The sequence below is a fragment of the Ambystoma mexicanum genome, chromosome 1p, assembly GCF_040938575.1.
Source record: "Ambystoma mexicanum isolate Mex_15411 chromosome 1p, UKY_AmexF1_1, whole genome shotgun sequence".
NCBI lineage: Eukaryota > Metazoa > Chordata > Amphibia > Caudata > Ambystomatidae > Ambystoma > Ambystoma mexicanum.
This window is the reverse complement of record NC_090921.1, coordinates 304940901-304965169: the sequence shown is the minus strand read 5'-3', so window position 1 is coordinate 304965169 and position 24269 is coordinate 304940901. Positions and strand designations below refer to the sequence as shown.

Genomic DNA, 24269 nt, shown 5'->3' with positions numbered 1-24269 from the left:
GTGATAATCATATACCCCCCAGTGGCCAATCTGGCTGGATGGGATCTTAACACTGTGCCATATAGGCTCATGGTCCCCTGCATATATCCACTTTAAAATACTTGTAAGTTTGCTTTTCCAATAGCCATCGCTTCCATAAGCATAGTGAGTGAATTATAGGCACTCACAATGGATGCCCCTATCATAGCTATACAGAAGAATAAGGTGGTCATAGGGACAACTCCTCGATTCTCCCCCAAGTTTATTTCTATGTTTCATCTTGTTCAATCAATTGACATATCAGCCTTTCTTCCCAAGTCCACTTAAGTGCAGGAGTGGACAGAAACTACAATGATTCCTTATGAGAATTCAGGACTAACATATATGCCTTTAGCTCTTAACGGGTTAATGGTGCGAGTGGTTTATATATTCTTAAAGTTTGTTGGGCTGTCATGTTTTACCTGGACAGGGCAATGCCTTGTCGTAAGAGCAATTAGTTCTTTGTCTCTTTTACCACAGGGCAAGAGGGTTGGAAAAATAACCATGGCAAGCATTGCTTGCTGCATCCAGGAATGGTATGTTGGCACACACACATGTCTCTTTCATGCCGAAGACCCCCCCCTCCTCTACAAAAGGGGCTCTAGTGCCCTTTTATTTATAGCAAATATTCTGTTGGACGCTACTTGCAAGGTAGTCATGTGAAGTTCGATTCATTCAACATTACTGCAGGTGGGATAAACGGTGCTTGAACATTTGTTTTCCACAGTTCACCCACCACATATATTGCCCATATTGCTTGTTTCTCTATGCCTAGACTGTGAATCTTAAAGGATTTGCAAACCTTCAAAGACAGCATTCCTTACTCGGTAGTCTTTCTGTGGTTTGTATCTGTTTATGGTCCCTTGCGCTGACCCCTACCATTCCCGCGAGGGAGCTCAGATTTTTTGAATACACCAATTTAGTTATTCCGATCTATCATATATTTTTTAACTATGTACCTGCTGCAAAACATCCAGGTGCCACGTCGGGGGTACCATCCGTCTGAGGATGTCGACACATGGGTACCTGTATACGTGAGATAGGAATAGTGACAGGATTGCCCCAATACCTCCCACCCCACCCCTCCCATGGTGGATTTGATAAGCAAGCACATTGATACACCGTCTTAGGTCATGCTATATGATGATCTGTTTTGTTATTTCTCCAGCATGGGGTCTGGCATGGATTCACATGCTCATGAATATTCCCCGTCGTCAGGCTGGGAATCCTCGGTAAAGAAAAAATCAGTATCAGTTTCATTTCTGATCTGTCTTTCTTAGTAGTAACCAATCACTGATCTCTGGGTCATACTGCCCCCAGCCAATGACTGCCCTCTCCCTAAGCCCCTCCCCTGGCAGCCATCCTCAGATTTTTACCACATGTTCAAGTGTTGGGAGTCCTCAAAGTTTAGCTCTCGAGCTTTTACTGCGTTTTTGCGCTTTTTCAGGAGATTTTCTTTTTTTTTTCGGTTTAATCAAGCCTCAAGCTCCACCGTTTCTACTTCCGCTAACGGGGACCCGTTTCGGAATTCTTCTACGCCCTTAAAGGGTGACGTTTTCGTCGAGTTACGCTTCTTGGAGGATTCCAGAAGATCTGAGGCCTACCTCAACAGACATGGCCCAGGACAAGGGAAGCTCGGATCCAAGCTGTTCAGGAGCTGCCCGGGATGCGGATTGCAAAATGTTTTCAAGTAGGACGAGCATTCGAGATGTCTCTACTGCCTTCATGAGGACAAGACTCACGTGGAGAAGGACTGTGCGTTCTGCAAGACCCTGTCGGAACGGACCAAGCAAGATCGTCGTTCCCGCCTCGCCGCCTGGCTGGAGAAGGGCACAGCAGGTGAGAAGGCGAAGAAAAAGTCTGAGCGGTCTTCTAAGTCCTGTGAGGGTGCCCCGGCGAAGGGGGCCCAACAGAAGGCCAAGCACCACGAGTCCGCGGGCACCGGGAGCGCCGAAAGGTCGGGCTCTTCGGCTGCCATGCAGGGCGCGAATTCCGCGGCACGATCAACCAGGAGCCAGCGCTCTGGTTCGAGGAAGAGGAAGTCGGAGAACCCGGGTAAGCTTCTGGAAAGGCCCCGGTCGATCTCGAAGGGAGCCGAGGGGGAGCGAGGCGATGACCCTCCCCCCAAAGCAAAGGCCCAGGATGCACCTAAGGTTGCTGAGGGCCTTGATCCAACCGGCAAAGGCCTCTATCGAGGTTGTCGCAGCGGCCCTGGCGAAGCCGGCAGAGACTATGCCAGTGGAGGCGGCCTCGGGGCCCAGAGTTTCCCTGCCACCGCGAGGGAATCCTCTTTCCAGCCCATCATTAAGACCCCCATGAAGACCCCAGTGGAAAAAGAGGGGGGGTGCCGGTGGCCATTACAGATTCGGATTCAGACTCTGAGGAGGATCTGGTGGAAATCGTGAAAGGCCTCAACGAAATGTTGGAGAAGGTTCGATCCCAGGAGAAGGATCCTGCTGATGTGAACCAAGATAGCGACGATGGCAGCAATGAGGGCCCAGTGGAGCAGCCATCCCGCCTGTTGCAGCCATTTCCCGAGCCCCAGGATAGCTCGGCGGCCATTTTGTTGGCGATCCAATCCTAATGTACTGAGATAAGGACGAGGTTACCACGGACCCCGACGGAGGATCCAGAACCAGGGCCGTCGGGAAGCCCTCGAAAAACAAGCGTAGGAGAGTCCACCCTGCACCGCCCTTCGTGCCCACAAGGCCTGTGGACCCTTCATCCCCCTCGCCGGACCCTCGGGATGATACGGCGACGGATACAACGACGGGGACGGATGACGACGGTGGCGATGATACAATGGACATTCCTTAATCACCCATCCCCCCCCCCCTCTCGGGCCTCTCCGCCCAACGAAATTGGCTCTTGCCATGATAGCCAGGGCATCCGAGCTCTTCCAGCTCTGCCCTGAGGAACAGAAAAAGGAAGGCTTTCTTTACCAACGGCGGGAGGCCAAGAGAAAGACTGTCCTCGCGGTACCGTTGCTCGACGACATCTGCGACGAAGGGCTGGCTATCCTGAAGAACCCTTCGACACCCGCCAAAAGGGACAGGTACGAGAAGTAGTAGCGGGTCCCTGACGCCGCCCCCTGGTGCCTCAGGGCCCAGCCTATGCCGGACTCGGTCATCTCGGCAGCAGCCAAGAAGAAAGTGGCGGGTGCGGCGGCTTCCACTTCCCCGCCGGACAGCGAGGACAAGACGTTGGACTCCATGGGACGAGTCAACTCGGCGGCGACGACGATTAAGGCGGCCAATGCCTTAGCGATTGTGGCCCGTTACGACATGGAGCTTTGGTTCAAGATGGCTCCCCTGCTAGATTTCCTACCGGACGACAAGAGGGCGGAGGCCCTACAGATTCTGCAGGAAGGTGAGGTGGCATCGGATCACGCCATAACGGTGGCAACGGACATTTTCGATACCGGATTTCGCCAGCTGGGCAACAGGGTTTGCTTTCGACGACGAGGATGGCACAAGGCGACAGACTTTCACCAGGACGTCCAGACCAGAGTGTTGCATATGCCGTTCGAAGGCAACAACCTGTTTGGGAAGACGGTGGATGAGTCCCTCCAGGCCATCAAGACCGACACAGAGACAGCCTGAGCCCTAGGAGTCCTTCAGCAACAGCGGCCCTTTCGGAGCTCCGGCGGCAGACGGGCAGCCTCCAAGGGATCCAGCGGTGGCTCTTCTACGTACCGCAAGGCGGCCCGCTCCTCGTCCCAGGAGGCCTACAGAGGTCGCGGCAAGCAAGGAGGGTCTCGCCGCTGTCGTCAAGGAGGCCAAGGCGGCAAGGCCTCTTCTAAGCAGGACTGAACCGACCATAGTGTTGGGCCCCCACCGAAGCACCCCGTCAGCGTGTGGGAGTCCATCTCCACCGACAGTTGGGTGCTGGACACCCTGGCCCGCGGAGACTCGCTAGAATTTCAAAAAAAGTGTCCTTGCATTCCTCCCGTGGCCAGGAAGGAGAATCGCGTTCCTGAACTGCTGTTGGAGCTAAGGGCAATGCTCAAGAAGGGTGCCATCGAACTCGTCCCCAAGAGGCTCCGGGGCTCCGGAGTATACTCAAGGTACTTTCTCGTCAGAAAGAAGACAGGCAGTTGGCGCCCCATCCTGGACCTGCATCGGTTAAACAAGTACATCAAGGCACAGAAATTCAGGATGGTCACCCTCCAGCACGTGCTGGGACAGCTGGAGGAGCGTGACTTCTTATCGTCGTTGGACCTGGAGGATGCTTACTTCCACATCCCCATTCTAAAAGGACACAGAGTTCCTCAGATTCGTAGTCCAGGGGCGTCACTACCAATTCAGAGCCCTGCCGTTCAGATTTAAGTCGGCACCCAGGGTGTTCACCAAGTGCCTCGCACCAGTGGCGGCTCGGCTGCGCCTGCAAGGGATCCACGTCTACCCCTACCTGGACGACTGGCTAATCCGTGCAAGGTCAAGATAACTGCCGTCGAACACACAGCGAGGACCGTCCGCCTGCTCATGGAACTGGGATTCGCCAACAACTACCCCAAATCCCACCTGGTTCCGTTGCAGGTGTCGCTGTTTCTGGGAGCAAAGCTCGATACAGTGAAGCGATTGGCATCTCCGTTGAAAGAAAGTACGAAGGCCATTTTGGGCATGGTGCAGCGCCTGTTAGCCACGGATGTGGCCAGGGTGAGGTCCATCAAGTCCCTCCTCGGGATGATGTCCTCATGCATCTACCTTGTGCTCCTTTGCAGACTTCGGATGCGTCCGGTACAAGAGTTCCTCGACGCCCGCTGGATTCAAGCGGCAGGCAGCTTCGAAGACAGGATCCCACTCGATGAGGAGTTCCGTATGGCGATTCTATGGTGGGGTACCCGTGCACACCTCACGGCAGGCACGGACTTTCAGACCCCGGCGTATCAGGAGACGGTGACGACGGACGCCTCCCTGGAGGGATGGGGGGCCCACACCGGAGATCTCCACGCAAGGGGCCTCTGGCTACCGGAGGAGAGGTCTCTCCACATCAACATCCTGGAGCTACGTGCCGTGTTCTGGGCGCTCAAATCGTTCCTTCCGTCCCTCAAGGACAAAGTGGTGAGGATCTTCACCGACGACACCACCACAATGCTCTACATCCGGAAGCTGGGAGGCACCAGATCCCCAGCTCTATCCAAGGAGGTCCAGGATCTGTGGCACTGGGCCGTCGCCCAGGGGATGTTTCTGGTTCCCTTCCACCTGGCAGGAATAAAAAAACCATCGCCGACTCACTCAGCAGGGAGCTGCGCTCGTGCCACGAGTGGGAACTACGCCAGGACCAGGTGGATCGGCTCTTTCAACGATGGGGCAAACCGCAGATCGACCTGTCCGCGGCGGCGATGAACTCCAAGTGCCAGAGGTTCGCCAGCAGGTTCACACAGCCGAGGAGCATGGGCGATGCTTTCTCGTTCCCTTGGGACGGCCTGTTCCTGTACGCGTTCCCTCCGTTGCTGCTCCGTCTCCTCAACCAGCTCAAGAGATCCAGGTGCAGGATGATCCTCGTCGCACCGGCGTGGCCGAGACAGATCTGGTTCTCGGACCTTCTGGACTTGTAAGCGCCCCCACCAGTCAAGCTGGCGACGGACACGGATCTTCTCTCCAAAGAAGGAGGCGCCATTCTTCATCACGACCTGGAGTCGCTGAACTTGCAGGCTTGGCTCCTGCAGCACTAGAGTTTGGAGGATACAATATACCGGCTGACTGCAGAGAGGTTCTTGCAAAAGCCAGGGCGTTCTCATCTTTCAAATGCTATCGACATTAGTGGAAGAGGTTCTCTGTCCGGTGCCTTACACAGAAGATTAACCCTCTGCGGATTACGGCCCCTCAAGTATTGCCGTACCTACTGTCGCTGGCCAAAGCTGGACTGGCTCACGCCTACATCAAGATACATCTGGCTGCCATCTCCCGATACACCAGAACTACAGGACGGGCGTCCTTGTGGTCTCATCGCCTGATGAAGGAATTTATGAAGGGACTATTGCAATCGTTACCGCCGGTGAAGGCCCCTGCCCCGGCGTGGGAGCTCAACGTGATGCTGACCAGGCTCATGGGGGCCCCATTCGAGCCTATGCATTCGGCGCTGTTGAAGTTCCTGTCGTGAAAGACAGCATTTCTTGTGGCCATCACCTCCGCACGACGAGTGGGAGAGATCCAGGCCCTATCTTGCAAGCCTCCATACTTGACTTTTCATGGCACCAGGGTGGTGCTGAGGATGCACCCCTCCTTTATGCCCAAGGTGCCGTCGGACTTCCACCTCAACGAGCCCTTGGTGTTGCCAGTTTTCTTCCCATCGCCTCCGTCGCAGGCCGAGAGGACTCTGCACTCGCTGGACGTAGCTAGAGCACTGAAGTTCTACGTGGACCGCACGAAGAGTTTTCAGAAGACCTCGCAGCTGTTTGTGAACTTTGGACCTGTGAATCAAGGGAAGGCTCTCTCGAAGGCTTCCATTTCCACATGGCTCTCCGGCTGCATCATGCACTGTCACCGGTTGGCAAACCGACCGCTGCCCGGCCGTCCGAGAGCCCATTTGACCAGAGCGATCGCTGCTACCACGGCCTTCCTGTTGGACATCTGCAGGGCTGCTACGTGGAGGTCGACGCACACCTTCACAAGATTCTACTGTGTCGGGACTCCAGGGAGGAGTCCAGGGTCGGCCAAGCAGTGCTGCGCAACCTGTTAGCTTAAGTTGAGCCTAAGAGATGCTTAATGTTGAGTTGTTGTATTGCTTAATGTTGAGCCTGTTGCCACCTCCCGTGGTTGTGCATGTGTATACTGCTATGTATTCTTATATTCATGACCATGTGAATCCATGCCAGACCGCATGCTGGAGAAGGAACAAGTTACTTACCTGTAACTGTTGTTCTCCAGCATGGGTCTGGCATGGATTCACATGCAAACCCTCCCTCCTTCCCCTCTGCGGCTCTTCACTTGGTCTTACTGCCAATTTACGTGCTACCAAATCTGAGGATGGCTGCCAGGGGAGGGGCTTAGGGAGAGGGCAGTCATTGGCTGGGGGCAGTATGACCCAGAGATCAGTGATTGGTTACTACTAAGAAAGACAGATCAGAAACGAAACTGATACTGATTTTTTCTTTACCGAGGATTCCCAGCCTGACGACGGGGAATATTCATGAGCATGTGAATCCATGCCAGACCCATGCTGGAGAACAACGGTTACAGGTAAGTAACTTGTTCCTTCTTGGCACTTTTGAATAAGGCCGACCAGAGCTGTGAAGTACTGGGAACGTGATCTGTACCACTCGACAAACACCCAAAGGCATACATAACAAATAATACACATTAGCACTCAGTTCAGGAAAAGGACTGCAATGACCAAAGTAGACCTGTAAAAGTAAGCTGGTATGTAGACTCTGCGACCTTCGAAAACCAAAGTCTATTAACCGGACTAGGGATTGGCAGCCCAGGTTAAGCTGTTTAATGCCATTTAATTCCTACAAGAGCCCACCCTAAGCACAAGAGGATTCTAACCTCCTGTGCCATTATTACTTTCCCACTAAAGCTCTTAGCGGGTCTCAAACACTGAGGCAGACCTTTTCAGGGCATTGCTCCCAGAAGAACCACAGATCGAAACCACCTGCCCTGATTTAGTTTTTTATAGAGGCCGCCTAACCTTGAGGTATCTGGGTGCTTAAGCATATAACAATTGTTACAGACGCAATATATTACATGGAAAGTGTGATCGGGTTACAGGTGGTCAAATGTAAATGGCAATAAACCGCAGACAAGTGATGAGACAAGTTACAGATTTAAATACATAGTGATCAATATGACTGCAGTTTGGGATGGGCAGAGCGCACATTGGTCATGTGCTAGGAGTGATAGTAGTGACTCACGTAGCAGATGACACGACAAATAAATACAAAAGTCCAAGCGCAGAGGTAGGCCTAGGTTAGTTGAAGCCACTGGTGTAGTTAGGCGAAGAGCCATTCCTTTACTTTGGATCTGAAAGACCAGAAGGAAGGTTCGGCTCTAATAGCTGATGGGAGGGAGTTCCAGCATTTGACTGCAAGTACTGGGAATCTTTTTACGCCCTGCCGTTTTCAGTTTATACTTGGGTATATTGAGGCAGGGTAGGTAAGTAGATCTAGTCGGTTTGGAAGATTGGTGCCTTTAGAATTTATCTGACAGATATTGGGGGCTATGTTGGCCAGACATTTGTGCGTAATGACGAGTGTACAAAGTTTAATTCTGTCATGTACTGGAAGCCAGTGCAAGTCACGTCTGGTGGATGAGAGATGACTGGAACGAGGTATGTTCAAGGCACAGCGGAGGGCGTTGTTATGGAGTGAAGAGTGCCTGTAGTTCCTCACTGCTTTCCTGACATTGATCCTTTCCTGTCATTGAACTTGGAGCCTATGGAGTTAGAATTGTGTGCTCTCCTTTTCACTTGGATATTGGATGAACACATCGAGGCAGTGCAAGCAGGGCCTCAAGCTTGTGACGAAGGTCCCAGTCCGGCTCTAAATTATACGCCTTCTAATGGACAGTTGCCCTCCTATAGTGTTGTCCTTGTTGTGAATATATCATTTGACCTAGGTAGCTTAACATGCGTTCTTTTAAAACCTTACCTCTAGTTTAATTACTACATTCTAGACAACGATTTCCTCTTCTCTACCCAAGTCCAATACCAGATGCGTCTGGGTGGTTTGGATGCTTTGTCAAAGTGTCCTTTTCCACCCTCCATGGTGGAACGCATTCTAAACCTAGCCAATTCCTGTGTCTTGTGCCTCTGTCAGCATGTTTGGGCTGTACCGCAACCTCCTCTAGCTATCACTAGGAGGGAATCGAATTTATTATTCCTGTTATCCGCAGTGTGACTTAAAATAATATCACCACCACACTAGTAGTTGCCTCCTTAAAGTTCTGCTGGCCCATAAGGTAAGCTCCTCTCCCTTCTCTTGCCTAGACTTTCTTCTGGTCACAACACTAAAACTATACGTGGATCCCAACTATCACTTTCACTCACCTTTTTGTTTCCCTTTCCCTACATGTTGAGTTATGTCTGTACGTTTTGTTTTGCTGACTTTTCACTTTTCCCACTCTCCGTGGCCCACTTCACAGACCAGTGTTTGGCTGCCGCCCTGGATGGGAAGGGTCACAATTTGCCTCTTCACAGCTGATGTTGAATGCTTTAAGACCACTACCTGTGGTATTGTGCACAGTATAAAAGACATAACATAACTTGCTTGAGAGACTGCTTCAGAATGCTGGGGTAGTCTAGTAGCCTAGATGGTCCTAAAATGTTCATCAGGACGAATGAACGGTAAAAGATTCTTTCTCGCCTTTTGTGACTGCTTTTCTTTGTCTCCAAGCTCTTGTCTTGCTCGCATTTTGTCTAAACCCTTAGCTCCAACCTGCTCCCAGGGAACATTTCGTGTGAAGCCATATCTCCTGCTTAATCCAGATTCTCATGTCTTCAGGATTAACATTTGTTTTGAAATCCCTCTTTCTTGTGTGCTGTGTGCAGCCCTTACAGCGAGACAAGTCTTTCCAGACAGAGAAGGAGAGTGGCAAGATTTTCAAAGGACACAGGTAGGCAAGCTTGGACTGTACACTTTCCCGTGTTTTTTGTTAAATATGTCCTTGTATTACTTTTGCCCCACCTGTTAACATTTTGTTACCCCCTGAGTGGCTGTAAAATGTAGTTGGAACCTCATAATGTGTTCACTTCCACTAGGGATCTTGTAGTCAGTGAAGGCTAGTGAGATGCTTGTGTCAGCTGCATTTAATTAAAGCTTGGTATATTTTGGAAAGCTGGTTCCTCCCAGGGTAACAGCAATTGAGATTGTCGTGATAAATGAGTTGATTAGTGACCGGCTTTCCAGAGCTGTTTAGGGTCAAGCCATTTTTTATTTTTAGGCATAATGTATTGTATGTAGCGGGAGGGGGCTAGTGGAGATTTCAAGCCCAGGGTTTGAGTCAGAAAACCTAGGTTTAGGAATATGAGGGTTAAATGAAACAAAAAGTCGAGTTCCCAAATCTGGGAACTCACGTCCTCTGCACTCTATGGGTGGCTCAATGATGAGTCTTATTAAATAGAAGATTGGGTAATATATTCAATTGAGATTAACAGTAGAATGATCAATAATAATTGTTCAATTGCATATGTACAAATATACACAATGACAAAAACGTATATTAGTTTAAATCCAATGATTTATTTAGGAGCCCAACGCGTTTCGTGAATTGGTTCACTTCTTCAGGGACAATTTTCATAATTTTCAAAATATTCAAACTCTTCAAACAATCTCTGCAAAACATAACATTCAAATGAATCCACATTAGAACAAATCATCTCAATGCAGAGTATCTTATATATTATTACAAAGGTAATCAAATCAGTCATAGCACGCCTAATTTTGTGGATAAAGATCCAAAAAGAAACCCATATCACGCTCATTCATTTGTTCCTTACTAATAGTCATAGACACACTGTCCGCTATCTGTACAGCAAAGTTCATCACAAAGTAAATCACATATAATGTCTGTTTGGTACATTATGTTAAACCCAATAGTCAATAAAGTAATTGCTGTCAAAAATAGGGCATGTCAATATTCCAAGAGAATATTTACCTATGGTTTAGATTAAATCAGTCATCAAAAAGAAGGTTTTACATCATAGAAAAGGTGGGAAGTAGATCCTCTGTCTATTCACGTCAGAATATGCTGAGGTCCTATTCGAAAAATGTGGGAAAAAAATTGTAAAAAATTATTAGAATGGATAGGTAGGTAAGAAAAAGTAAGGATAGTAAAGGCAGGCATAGCTGTATCTTACCAGCAAGGGTCTCGACACAGTTAACAAGTAAATACTGAAGCGGGATCCAGTTTAGTAGTCTGGTCAGCCATTTTGTTCAGCAATTAATGGGCCAGGGAAAACCCCTGTTCTGAAAAGAAATCCGAAAAAAAGGGATGGTTAAATTACCCTAGTGGGCTTAAAGTCAAACAAGTATCAAGAGTCAAAGTACACTCACGTTGGACGAAATAGTGTAAAAGAAAAGAAGAACACAGTCTTCCGGGAGGAGCTGTCTCCTGGCAGGATCCGCTACAAAGGCAGTGACTGGAAGCAGTCCTTAAATACTCAGAAGTATAGCGATGCTCCTAAATAAATCATTGGATTTAAACTAATATACGTTTTTGTCATTGTGTATATTTGTAGATATGCAATTGAACAATTATTATTGATCATTCTACTGTTAATCTCAATCGAATATATTACCCAATCTTCTATTTAATAGAAAAAATTAATAATAGGACTCATCATTGAGCCACCCATAGAGTGCAGAGGACGTGAGTTCCCAGATTTGGGAACTCGACTTTTTGTTTTATATCTTTGCAGCCCATATGCCAGGGCTGTCTTCTTTCTCCTCCGCACCTTAAAATGTATTATTCCCTTGTATAAAATCCACTTACTATATACACATAAAAATCAGGTGTGTCGCTTGATCTACTCATATTGTTTGAGGGTTAAATGCCCAGTTATAGGTAAAACTACATGTTATGCCATCAGTATTAATAATGAACAGTTAATGCAAAACACAACTAACCTTGTCAGTTAACCTCATTCTAAATTTGCAATTGATTCAAAAGGACATCATATCAACAATAATGGCAATACTAACAAAAAAATGCAAGTAGGATACACATGCATATATATGTGCTGAAGTGGTATTAAGTGTCATTTTGTCGTATTGATTTGTCATCTTAATTTAATCTGTGACCGATATATCTGGGAAAGGGCACTCCACCTGATTGAAGCAAATTCTTAATTGTCAGAAATGCTATGAAAAGAAAGACATTTTAGTGACGATTAAAGAACAATGAGATGTTTTGCTAGAAGATTATAGGTATCTTAATTTGTTAGATTGGGAAGAAGTGGTGTTTTAAAAGAGACTTTCCAATAACTCCAATTTTATATTTTATTCCGAAAATACATAAGAATTGTGAAGTACCACCTGGAAGACCAATAGTTTCCTCAACAGGTTCTTTGTTTGAGAATGTATACAAATATTTGGACTACTTTCTTTAACCATTTGTCAAGACCATAAACTCTTACATCAGAGATACGAGAGATCTTTTGAGTAAAATGTAAGACATTCAATGGAACTCTGACTGTTTATTGGTGACATTAGATGCAGTCTTGCTTTATACAAGTATTTTACACCGATTTGGACTGATGGCTTGTAAACATTTCTTAGAAAGCAAATCGATTACTTACCAATAGCATAATGAAGTTATTTTAACTTTACTTCAGTTATGTTTAGACGGTAACATATTCTTGTATGAAAAACAGCTATACCACCAGAAATGTGGAACTGCTATGAGCTCATGCATAGCACCAACCTACGCTAACCTTTATATGGGTTGGTGGGAACAACACCACATGGGCAGATACCTTTGATGGCTTTTTGGGGACATATAATATGGTAGTATCGCTTTATAGAAGACCTCTTCATTTTTTGAAGAGTTACTGAAAGAGAACTGCTTGAATATGTAGATGAATTGAACAATGATTTAAACCTTAAATTGACGTGCACATGTAATGGAACAGAATTGGTGTACCTTGATGACAACCTTTTCATTCAAGATCAGAAAATCTGTAGCAATCTACATAGGAAATCGATTTGTTCCAGTTCTATTTTACATGCTTCTAGCCATCATCCTTGATTACAGTATACCATATGGGGAGCTCATTATGGCCAAATTAAATTGCACACTTGAACAAGACGATGAACAAGAGGTGACTAATATGGGTGCACGCCTTATCTCTAGAGGATATAACTCCAAAAGTATTATTGGAGCATTCAATAAGACTAGCAAGAGAGAAAGAAGTGAACTTCTTATAGTTGATAGGTTGTTCTTTCTTTTCTTTATCTCTATTAGATTCATCACCTAATACAGCAAACAGTGAGCCCAAATTAGGAATATTTTCCAAAAACATTGGCAAATATTGGAAGCGGACTAAGATCTGGGTGGGATCTTGGGTAGTAGTCCAAACATAACGTTTTCTAGAGAAAGAGCTTTAAAAGATATAATCTCGCCTAATAGTCTAATAACAGCAAAAAAAATACAAGCCAATATCTAACACAATCGCCAAAAAGGACTTTTGGAAATGTAAAAGCTGTAAAATGTATCACTATGCTGAAGTGAGAACAGACATAAACTATGGCTGCTGTCAAAATAAGAAATGGCATATTAACAGCTGAATAGACTATGATTAAATATGTGGTCTGTGCAGTTAGTTGTCCATGTAAACAAATGATATATAGGCTCAACCTTATGTATGCTTAAAGCGAATTCTACAGCATTACAGGGAAATTAAAAATAACGAGAATTATCCATTAGCTGTGCACTTTGCAAAATTTCATGAGTGATGCCCTCCTTCAGTGTTTTGCTCTGGAACATAGACATAAAGGAAACACATAGACCTCGAAGTGTTCTAGATTCAAAGCTATAATAGCAATTAACACATTGAAGCATTGTGGCCACATTTCAGATGAATTGTCTATTCATGTGTACAATGAGTGAATATAAACATAAATGGAATTGGTGGTTGTAGAAGTGTTCCCATATCAGTAATGAATGTTCATGTTTTAATAGATTTGAAAATATTGAAGATGTAATTGCTATCATAATGTGTTTTGAATGTGATATTGTATTTTCTGCTAGTTTGCACAAATTGGTTGCCGTTATGGATTAGCCCACTAGGGAGAAAATGAATAGAAGTCCACTTGGACAGGATTTTGTGTGCCAGTGCAATACCAATTGAGCTCAGGCTCAAGCCACTAATATATTTTACAATATAATGTATTGGTGGCTATAGACGAATTTGACAAAATATTTATTTTTATTTTTTTTTTATTTTTAACTAGTCTTACATTATTAGACTTATTGCTGTTTTAAACTGTTTTTAGTTCAATTATGAAGGTAATTATTGGAAAGAAGAATTCTAAACGAATTTTGTATTGCAAAGGAAGATGATGTGAATTTACAATGTGATAAAATGGCAGCGAGAACAGCAGAGTACAGGCTCTTGCTTAGAGATGGGTCATGTTACCATAACAGGAAGTGAAATGCAATGTGAGTAATAGAAATAAATGATGGCTTTGCATGATTAGAAAGTTGTTTGCCTGACGAAGTGTCTGAAGAGAGACAGAACGTGTGGTGAAATGCTTACAGCTTGAAAAAGATTACATTGTTGGGAGTAAATCCATGCTGGAGTATGCTCGGTTTGTAACAAAACATTTTCTTAGTAAATATATTTGTTGTACCTAAGAGACAAGAGTGCTGGAGTGATTTTGGTCCTAGGCCTACCAGTCAATTCCTGCAATGTTAACGATATTGTCTAATCCTATATCGCTTTTGAAAATATATCAATATATCTCCAAAACTCAATTTATCGCCCAGCCCTTCTTGTGTTTTACTTGTAATCCTTTTGCTGGATTTTCCAGACATGTTACTGCGCCCATTGTTACCTTCTCTTACAACCACACAACTTGGATGAAGAGCAAGGCACAGTGAGATTTGAGCTGTTTTGTGAACCCCATGTAGTCTTGTGGCTTGTGCTTGTCCACCAGGCAGATGGAAATTTGGGATTTTTGTTCATTAGCTTTTATGATTTTTATGATCAGCTAATGGGTTATCTAGCCTGAAGCAGAGGGACCAGATGAATGTCATTTTATTGTTTGGGCCTTGTCTCTCAGGCAAGCAAGTGGTGAAGGCACATTTTCATTCCGCCTGTCTGAAAAACATTGGCTAATTTTGAAATGGCTTCTATGAAGAAGAGTTATGACAAACCTGTGCATTTATATACTTCCATAGTTGGAGGGAGCCCATGTGGCCCTCTTATGCTCTCGCCATGCCGTCCTAAGATCCTCAAGCCTGATTATCTGGGAGAAAGGGGCTGTTCTCTTCTCTGGCAATACCCAAAGAGGGTTCAGGAAACCCCTCGGCCCCTTTCTTTTGTACTGGCATCAGTTTTTCTGTTGACTTTCTGTTAATACATTGAAGGTCACTTTCTTGGAAATGGGTGTATCTTTTAATGGGCTTTCTCAAGCTGTCATTTATACAAATCTGCAGTTGGTGCATTTGGTAGAGGCTATCTTATGATTGTACTGTGTCTAATTAGCGATGCCCCTTTTCGCCACGTTTGGATCCTGCTGGAGCACCAGCGTTAAAGTATCCCAATGTAATATCAGAAGAGCCTTCAACTTCCTATACCCACCTTTGCTTTTGGCCCCTTCCCCTTCATGGCAAAAGCACACACGCTCCTGCAGTTCAGCTGCAGTTTCCTCACAATTACACACCGTGCCCCACATCATAATGGTGTCAAAAGATCCTTATTCTTTGGGCACAGCTAGCCACAACCTATTCTTTTAAGCAAGTAATTGGTGTTTTACAGGGCTGTTTACACATAATTCTTCTAAGTGGGAAGCCGAATTCAGCGGATGGATAGGCCTCGTTGGCTATGTGTGAGCTAGTGAGTGATATTGAAGGGTAATTATAGTGACGTGTCTTCAAGTAGTGTACTGCTATGGGTAGAGTGTCCTCTAATCTGCTTACAGGGTAGCAAGGTGCTCATAAAACACTTGGAGAGGACTGCTGGGTCACCACCTACCTCACCGTTCTCTAGACTGCATGCACACCTGTCGGTTTACAGCGTTCTTTGGCCAATACTAATGCTCGTTCTCTCTCCCCTCAGGAACCAAGTAACATGCCTATCTGTGTCCATGGACGGCCACCTCCTCCTGTCCGGGTCACACGATGAAACTGTCAGACTCTGGGACATACAGAGCAAACAGTGCCTGCGGACCGTGGCACACAAAGGTAAATGGTCATCATGTATAACACTGAGCATTGCCGAAACCTTTACTGGGATAGTAGGACTGTGCTTGCAGTAATCTGTATCACTCAGCCAGCTGGAGGAGGGTGGGAAAAGTATTTTTCAGTCTCTGCACATCTCCCAGTATATCTGCCATGGTACAACCCCCCACATATTCCTAGTAAGCCTGCCCCCTGCTAATATTGCATGCCAGCCAATAATGCGGAGCTGGCCCAGGGAGGATTCGTTTTTTGATTCCCAGCTCTTGAGCTATGGCTTGCTCAGCACATTTGAAATGGAATATTAAAGTAGTTTAATGTTTTGCTCTGTCTAAGCTTCGAGTAGGAAGGTTCCTGGAGATTTTTCAGGGTTGCATCTTGTATAAATATTAACTTTCATTTCCTGGGAGCAATTCTATAGGGGTCTGGCCTATCCTTTTCTACTGCCTCACTTGTCTGAATGCTTGACCTTTCCTTATTTCTCTGGAGCCCTCTCCTCCATCCAAGCCCTCCTTTCTCTCGAGTCTTTCCTCTCCCGCCCTGCTGTCTTCCTGTGGAGACCATGCCTGCCCTTTCTTGCCCTCTTTTCTCTGGACGCAATGCTTCGCCTGCTTCTTTTGACTCTTACAGCTCCTTTGTATTTACCTTTGTCGTTTTTTGAAGGTATTGACTATTTCTGATGCTTTATTAAAATGTAAGCAGACTACAACGCCCCTTAACATACAGTAAAATACAATCTGTGATATACCTTTTGTCTAGAAATTTCAAGCACATTTTTCACTTGTACCACAATCATTTCAGATAATTCTATGGAGCCTGCACGGATAAATGTACAACCTCAAAAAAAACATGCCCATGTTTGCTGACTAGACTGCAAATTTCAACTTGATACAATTATTTTGTCAATATTCCCTTTTTTCTGCTCATAAACCATCAAAGGTATAGCAAAGCTTGTAAGAGCTGGGACTAGAAGAGATGGGCTGCGATACGTGGGGGAAAATTAGAGAATTCCCTCCATATACATTCCTGACTACACCTATTCATTCAGTGGATACTGCCAGGCAGTAGTTGGAGTTTTACTTTGGTGTTGGAGAAAAGTTGTTTTGGTTGAAGGGTAAATGGTAGTTTCAAGATGGTGTGACCATTTACCAGTGCTAATGTGGAAAACTGAATTGAAAGCATACGTTTAAAAGGCTCCATGGTCAGAAAAATCCCCCCTCCTCCCAACCTCCCCCCACCAACCGTTCCCCCACCCCCGCTAATGGGCATCATTTTCACTGAAGCTTCTCTTGGGGAAAGTTGTCAAGGGGCAACTTCATGGTTAAGCATATGGAATAGCAATTATGGGATCTGCAATCCCCCCGTGGGTGTGCAATAGGAACTGGTGGGTAACCTTGGGATTAGTGACCATAAGATCTTCCATACTTGTTCTTAATTACCTATGGATTTTACAAACTGCCACACAGTTCAGTTGATACTAAGCATATTAGAATGTGCCTTTTTCTTTTTTCAGTTCTAATCTACAGTGCCCTGGAACTGGATGTACATGCTCCCAAGCTGCCACAAAACAACTTTGTCGGCATCCTTACTCTATTTTTAGAAATCAAACTCTATTTCCCCTTCCTCTTGCTCCTTTTTCCTCTTGCTCCTTTTTCCTCTGCAGACTTTGCTCTGAATATCCATGGAACCACACAATATGCCAATCCGGGGAGTTCTCACCATTTCACTCAAACGGTTTAATGCACTTGCTTCTCACAAAAGCAAATTTAGATCAAGATTACTTCATAGATTACCGCAGAACACCATCTTTTCCTCCCTGTGGAAGATCATAAAAAAGACCAATGTATATATCAACAGGGGCTGTTGGAGGACTATTTATGTGTTCAGAAGCGGGTGCAGTATCCAGACAGCAGCCCTACAGGTGGTCGACAATGCATTATAAACAAAGGGGGCTGCATTTGTATTTTTAATTTGCATTTATATGGATGATTCGTCAGACACTCCTGCCTGAAGTGCCCTACAAAGAGCAAAACAGCAGAGGCTGTCCTTTTTCAGGGTGCTTTACATACCTGTGATTATTTTGGTGGTGGCGAGAATTGTTTGCCATTGCGGTAACGTGGGATCAAGAAGGGGGCATATTTGGGGGTAGCAGATGCTCTTTCACTGACTAATAGGTGATTTCTGTGTATGGTTGCCAACAATTCAACATTGAATTGCTATGCTGCCAGAGGGAGAGCATTTAATTGATGAAAAGTGATGGGGGTGCTGAGAGACTGTTGTGAGTGGTAGAGCAAAGTGCCCAAATCAGGGATCAGCGGGAGGTGCAGACCGCCAGTTAGTCTGGGGCTAGACCATGCATACATTTGAAGACAAATCGTAAGAACAGGAAGAGAGCAATTTTGCATTGAGTAATGACCTTCCTAAGTGGGAGTGGATCTTGGTTCTAGAGAGTTGATATGACAACATTCTGTACTTTGGTTGAGCCTGACAAAGTGTGGAATTGCCAGAAACAGGCTCGAGCAGTAGTCACGTTTGCTGACGAGCACTATTTGGACAGAATGATGGGTAAGGAGCTGGTGGATCTTACTAACACTTAGAAGGCTGAGCCTAGCTGAAGTGCCACTGGAATGAAGTTTAGGTTTGCAGTCAGTGGACCCCAGGGTTTTGAGCATTGGTTGATGGGAGTAAGAAGTTCTCTAGAAAATGAGATGGGGAATGTCAGCATGGGCTTTGCATTGGATGCTGGTAGAAGGCATCAGGCAGCATTCTGCCATCCAATGACGGATGGTGGAGGGTACTTGGTGATGACCTTAGTGCTGTCTCGGTCGAGGATATGAAAATGATATGGGTGTCTTCCGCAAATAGGTAAGGAAAGCAAAACAATTTGATTAGTCTAGCTTTCGAGGATGTTTACAAAGTGAAGAGGAGTTGGCCGAGAATTGATACCATGGGGTGACCATGGGGTGACCATGGGAAGGTGGGGGGGAAGGAGGTGTTGGGAGTTCCCGAAGTTGAAGGGGTCCGATATGAAAGCCGCTCGCCCCCAGCAAAGTGCAGTGTCCTTCAAGGTTAGGGAGGAAAAGGTTTTGAAGAGGGAGGGATGATCCACTGTGTCAAAGACTGAGCTTGTCTGGTGAGCATTGATGAGATTTGCGCGGTTAGGAGGTTAGAGACTCCAGTGTGCAGATTCTGTGGAGAGTCTGCTAGATTGGAAAGGGTCGCATTGCACATTTACCTCAAAATAGTCTGATGTGGTTTAGAGACCACTCTTGAAGATTTTTGATTAGAGGCGTGGAAGAGACAGGTTGGTAGAAAGAGATTGTTAGGGTCTGCATCTAGTCTTTCTTTCAATATGGGTACAATGGTGGCCACCTTGTAGCAGGCTGAGAAGATGACATTTGATAGATGAGAGAAGGTGACCGGTGCAAATTCTTGATTAGTAGTTCAAAAGTGCATGATGGCTTAACTGAGGAGGAAAAGCAGTAATAGAGAAGAGAGGATGTGGTTGAGCGTGATGGAAAGGAGAGGCCGAGGATTAAATGGTGTGACTTGGAGAGTTATGGACACTATATAAGACTACAAGTGACGAGAGGAGAAAAGAGAAATATTGGATGATGATTTGGCAGCTTCGAGCAGTGGGAATGGCAATCAGATTCCTTGTAGGCATTGTGGAGAATGGGGTATGAGTTTTGCGAAAATGTATAGTTGTCCTTGGCTGTTGATGGGCTGTGAAGATCCTTGGTTAAGGATTGGACTGGAGGGGGATGGGTGAAGGAGCAGGCTGGATAGTGAGGGTCAAAGGGGGTGGCTAGTTCAGGAATTGAAAATGAGATTGGATAAGGATGATCTAAAAGCTGAACCTGGGTATCCAGCATTAACCAGGGGCGAGGAAATACCACTGGAGAACAAAATAAAATAGTGTTCTGCATATCTTGTAAGGTCCGAGCTCACCATTCCTGGGGGGACAGGCAATGAATCCTCCAAACCCCTTAGTCCGGCCCTCCCAACAATCTTTAAATTACAATGATTAATCCCCCCTCACAAACATGAGAGGGGGTTTAGATTCTATTAAAGACAAGGAGGCAAGTGTTATGCATTATCCTTTACTTCTGACTACCACAGCAGCAAAGAAAAAACTTTACAAACAAAAGGTTTGATCAACAGAACTAAAAACTAAAGTTTAAAGTCCATGCAGGGGAACTCCCCAATCCAACAAGGAGGCCAGGTCATGACCTGTAGATGACCAATGAGCATGGACCGCCCCCATATACGTTCTTTACTCCAATCCCAACTCCCGTTTCTGCAGCTGTCTTGCATCAGCTGTCCACTGCAAAGACCAGATGGTGTAGAGCCGAGACAGGATCCAAACGATTGTTTTCTTTGATTCAGGTTTATGTTGTTACCTGGATTGATAGCCTGTTGGCCTAGTAACATTTGCTTGGTACTTGATATCTTTCTTTCTTGTTGAAAATAAGAAATAAAGTTTGAAAAAATAAAAAAAAGGATCGCAACCTCGCCGCACCTTGTAACTTTGACGGCATGATCCTGAACGGATCATCTCACAGGAAGCTGCAATAACAAACTAACGGTGGGTTGGTGGCCTAATACTCGCCTCCTTGTCTTTAATAGAATCTAAACCCTCTCTTGCGTCGTGAGCAGGAGTAATCATTCTATGTCAAGACAGGAGGCTTCATATTAAGTTTAAAGCCCTTGCATCACATTAATCGCAACATGATCAATACCCTTGTGAAACAATGTTTTGAATGTTGATTCCCTTGACCAATAAGCTGCTTTCAAAATTTGCTCAAGGCTACCCCGCCAGGAAAGCAGTCTTAGATGCCCTAGCACCTCTAGCTGAATGAGAACCAAAGGAGGAAGTGTCAATCCCTGCCTCCTTCATAACCCACTTAATCCATCTGGCTAAAGTGGCTAGGGACACTGCCTTTTGGGGTTTCCTATAGGAAATTAGCAGCTGAGAGGTGTTAGGAGGCCTCAGAGCCTCTGTCTTCAACTCAAAACATTTTAAACACTTAATCACACATAAGCTAGGATCTTCTGGAAAAGCTGGATAAGAAATGTAGGGAATTAAACACTTAGTTCTCCTGGAAATAAAGAAGGTGAGCCCCCCTGAAGGGTGAACATTTTGTTGGCCACATCCAATGCTCTAATATCAGAAACCGTCTTGATAGAAACAAGGCATAACATGGCTAATTTGGAAAACGGTTGCTGCAAAGACAAATCCTCATTAGAAGGCCAAGAGCGAAACAGATCCAATAACATATTAACATCCCATAGAACAGAATACCTAGGTTTAGGTGGAACCTTAATGCATATAGATTTGAGGGCCCTGCACAATAGGAAGTGCCTACCGACTGGTTCACCTTTATTCAATACATGTCTCGCTGAAATTGCTGATCTAAACCCATTTATAGCCCTTAAAGCCTTGCCCTCCTTAAATAACGCCACCAGAAAGTTAACCACCTCTACTGGAGGGGCTGAAACGGGATGGAAGTGTTGAGCCACACACCAGCTAACCCAGCGGTTCCATGCTGAAGAGTACCCTGACTTGGTAGAGGCCGCCCAGGAGTCCTTGATGAAACAGATAGTCCTGTGAAAGTCCCTGGAAGCACCAGTAAGAGCTGAAATCTTCCAAACGATAAGGGAGAGGTGCCCCTGAAGGACCAGCTGGTGAGGGAGACCTGCCGGGTTCGACAGAAGCCACGGGTGGAGAGGGAGAGGATGAGAAATATCCACCGCCAATTCAATCAGGGCTGGAAACCACACCTGGGAAGGCCAAAAGCAGGTTACTAACACCAGCATTGCCGCATGCCTGTGCACCTGAACCAGGACTCTGGCTATCGTGGCAAAGGGAGGGAAAGCATACGAAAGGGGACCCAACCAATCCTGGAGGAAAGCATTGGTTACTAGCACACTGGGATCCGGCCTCCAACTGTAGAACTGGGGAACCTGGCAGTTGAGTCAGAGAGATCCACTTGCCCAAAGAGACAAGATCTTGGTAAACGGAGCCCTGTCTAACATCCAGTGGCTCCTGTCTTGGAGATTTCTGGAATTCCAGTCTGCGACAGTGTAGTTGACCCCCAGAAGATACTCCACTTTCAACAGAATGTCCTGATCCAGACAGAAAAGCAAGAATTCCCTTGCTAAATCTGCTAGGGCTTTGGACCTGGTTCCTCCCATATGATTGATGTATCAAACCGCTGAAACATTGTCCATCCGGAGAAGGACACAGCAATTCCCCTGATCTTTGAGAAGGCTCTTGACTGCAGAAGAGCCCGCTAACAACTCCAGGTAGTTGATATGTAGTTGTTTCTCTGAAGCAGACCACTTTCTGCCAGTGGAAACTTGTCCTATCCTGGCCCCCCAGCCCGCTCTGCTGGCATCCGACTCCAGGATGACATCCGGAGAGGGACCAAAAATTGTTCTGCCACTCCAGGCATCTATGTGCCTGAGCCACCAAAGGAGCTACAACCTGGCTTCGGGAGACAGAACCACTAACTCCGAGTAAAACATCTTGCGCATGTGTTTGGCCTTGAGGCATTTTAATGCTCTATAATGGAGAGGGGCCGGAAAGATAGCTTGGATGGAAGCTGACAACATCCCCACAACCCTGGCTAGCTGCCTGAGGGAGACCCTCCCTTTCCTGAGGAGGAGACAGATCTCCTGCTTTATTTTGGTGAGCCTACAATCGGAAGGAGAAGGATGCAAAGCTTGGAATCTATAGTGAAGCCCAGAAATTGGATACATTGCGTAGGCTTGAATATGGATTTCTTTACATTTATAACAAACCCTAATGTCTGCAGAAGGGACAATGTTAATTCCAGATGAGTCTGAAGAATATGTGAACTCTGAGCTAGCAGAAGCATATTGTCTAAGTAAACTATTATCCAAATCCCTTTGGACCTTAGGTGAGCATCACCGGCTTCATTAACTTGGCGAAGCACCAGGGGGTTGACGAAAGGCTAAACGGAAGGGAGGCAAAGTGCGAGACCCACACTGGAACTGTAGAAACTCCTGGTGGGGAGGAAAGACAGGGACCACCAGGTACGCATCCTTGAGGTATATCTTGACCATCCAATCCGCCGGGAGAAGGGTGTCCCTGGGCAGGTGAATCCCCTCCATTTTGTCAGATAGACTACAAATGAGTTTAGGGCTTGCAAGTTTGACTGGGTGAAAACACTCCTCGGGCTTTGGTACCAGAAATATTGTGCATAAACACTGGGAGGCTGTGAAGGATGCTGGGAGAACTGCGCCTTTGAAAATTAGGTCTCTGATCGCCGCATCTATCATTTCCTGCTTGTCCTTGTCGAACACTAGGGGAAATGGTAAGGAAAGCTTACAAGGGGGAGAATAGAACTCTATTTGAAACCCCTTCACCGTCTGCAACACCCAGGGATCTGAGGTGAGAGCCTCCCATTGAGGAAGAAACCTGGCCAACCTGCCCCCTAAACCTTTTGTGGGAAGAAACCTTTAGCGCATTTGGCATTACCTGGAGCTGCTCTTGATCTCCTAGAACCCCTGCTGTCACGTCCTCTCCAATGGAAACTCCTTTGAGGGTAAAACGGAGCTTGTGCTTCTCGAGCAGAGGAGGAATTGTGCGCACCTCTTGATGCGTTTTACCGGGGACAGGTAGAACCCTGTTAGAAACGGCCAGAGGAGTGGGCTCTGCCTCTTCCGGCCCTATCAAAAACCTTGGGGGGAAAAGACTTTCTTTATATTGACTTGAGCTTTGTCTAATGCTGTGAAAGTGTGAACATAGGCAGAGAGATCCTTAATAAATCTGTCACCAAACAAATTGCTGTGGGCCGTAGGACCTGCCTCCCTTTCCTCCATGTCTTCCAACTTGGAATCAATCCACATGAGGAGGGACTTGCGCTGCTCTCTCAAGATTTTGGGTTGCTGAGCAGGCAAACTGTTCTCTGAATCCAGCCCCGCCGGGACCTGTGCATCAATAAGGAAGTTAGAAAGTGCCACCTCCTTTGTCAGTTCAAAAATCTGGGTCACCGGACCCAACACATCAACAACTTGTCCTGACAACTCCTCCTGGCCTTATCTACCCCCTTCTTGTGGTCTTTCCCTTTCTTGGACAAAAAAGATACCATGGTCTGCTCGAATTCTGGAATGAGGGCCACCTTATCTAGAACCACCGGCCTAGGGAACTCACAACATAATTTGTTTCTGTCCCCCTTAGGCAAGGGGCGTCTAACCCAGTGATTCAAGAAGGATGATGCTGCATCCAAGGGGTGCCATTCTGCCGACCTGGGGTGCTGGATAAGAGCTGGGTCGAAGAAAGGAACCCCACTAACATCAAGCACTGACCATTGGGAGGGAACCACTGGGTCTATCTTTCACTTGCGCCTTTTTGGAGGCGAGTCCTCCAAACTATCTGTA

The 24269-nt window shown here is 46.2% G+C and overlaps 1 protein-coding gene across 1 annotated transcript in view; it reads left to right on the top strand.

Annotated features, from left to right (window-relative positions):
• The window catches only part of WDR18 (WD repeat domain 18), a 487280-nt gene that overhangs the window by 402685 nt on the left and 60326 nt on the right, over positions 1 to 24269 (top strand). The window contains exons 6-7 of the mRNA XM_069647517.1: positions 9511 to 9575; positions 15742 to 15866. Of these exons, the coding sequence (XP_069503618.1) occupies positions 9511 to 9575; positions 15742 to 15866 (190 nt within the window). The remainder of the gene's footprint in view (positions 1 to 9510; positions 9576 to 15741; positions 15867 to 24269) is intronic.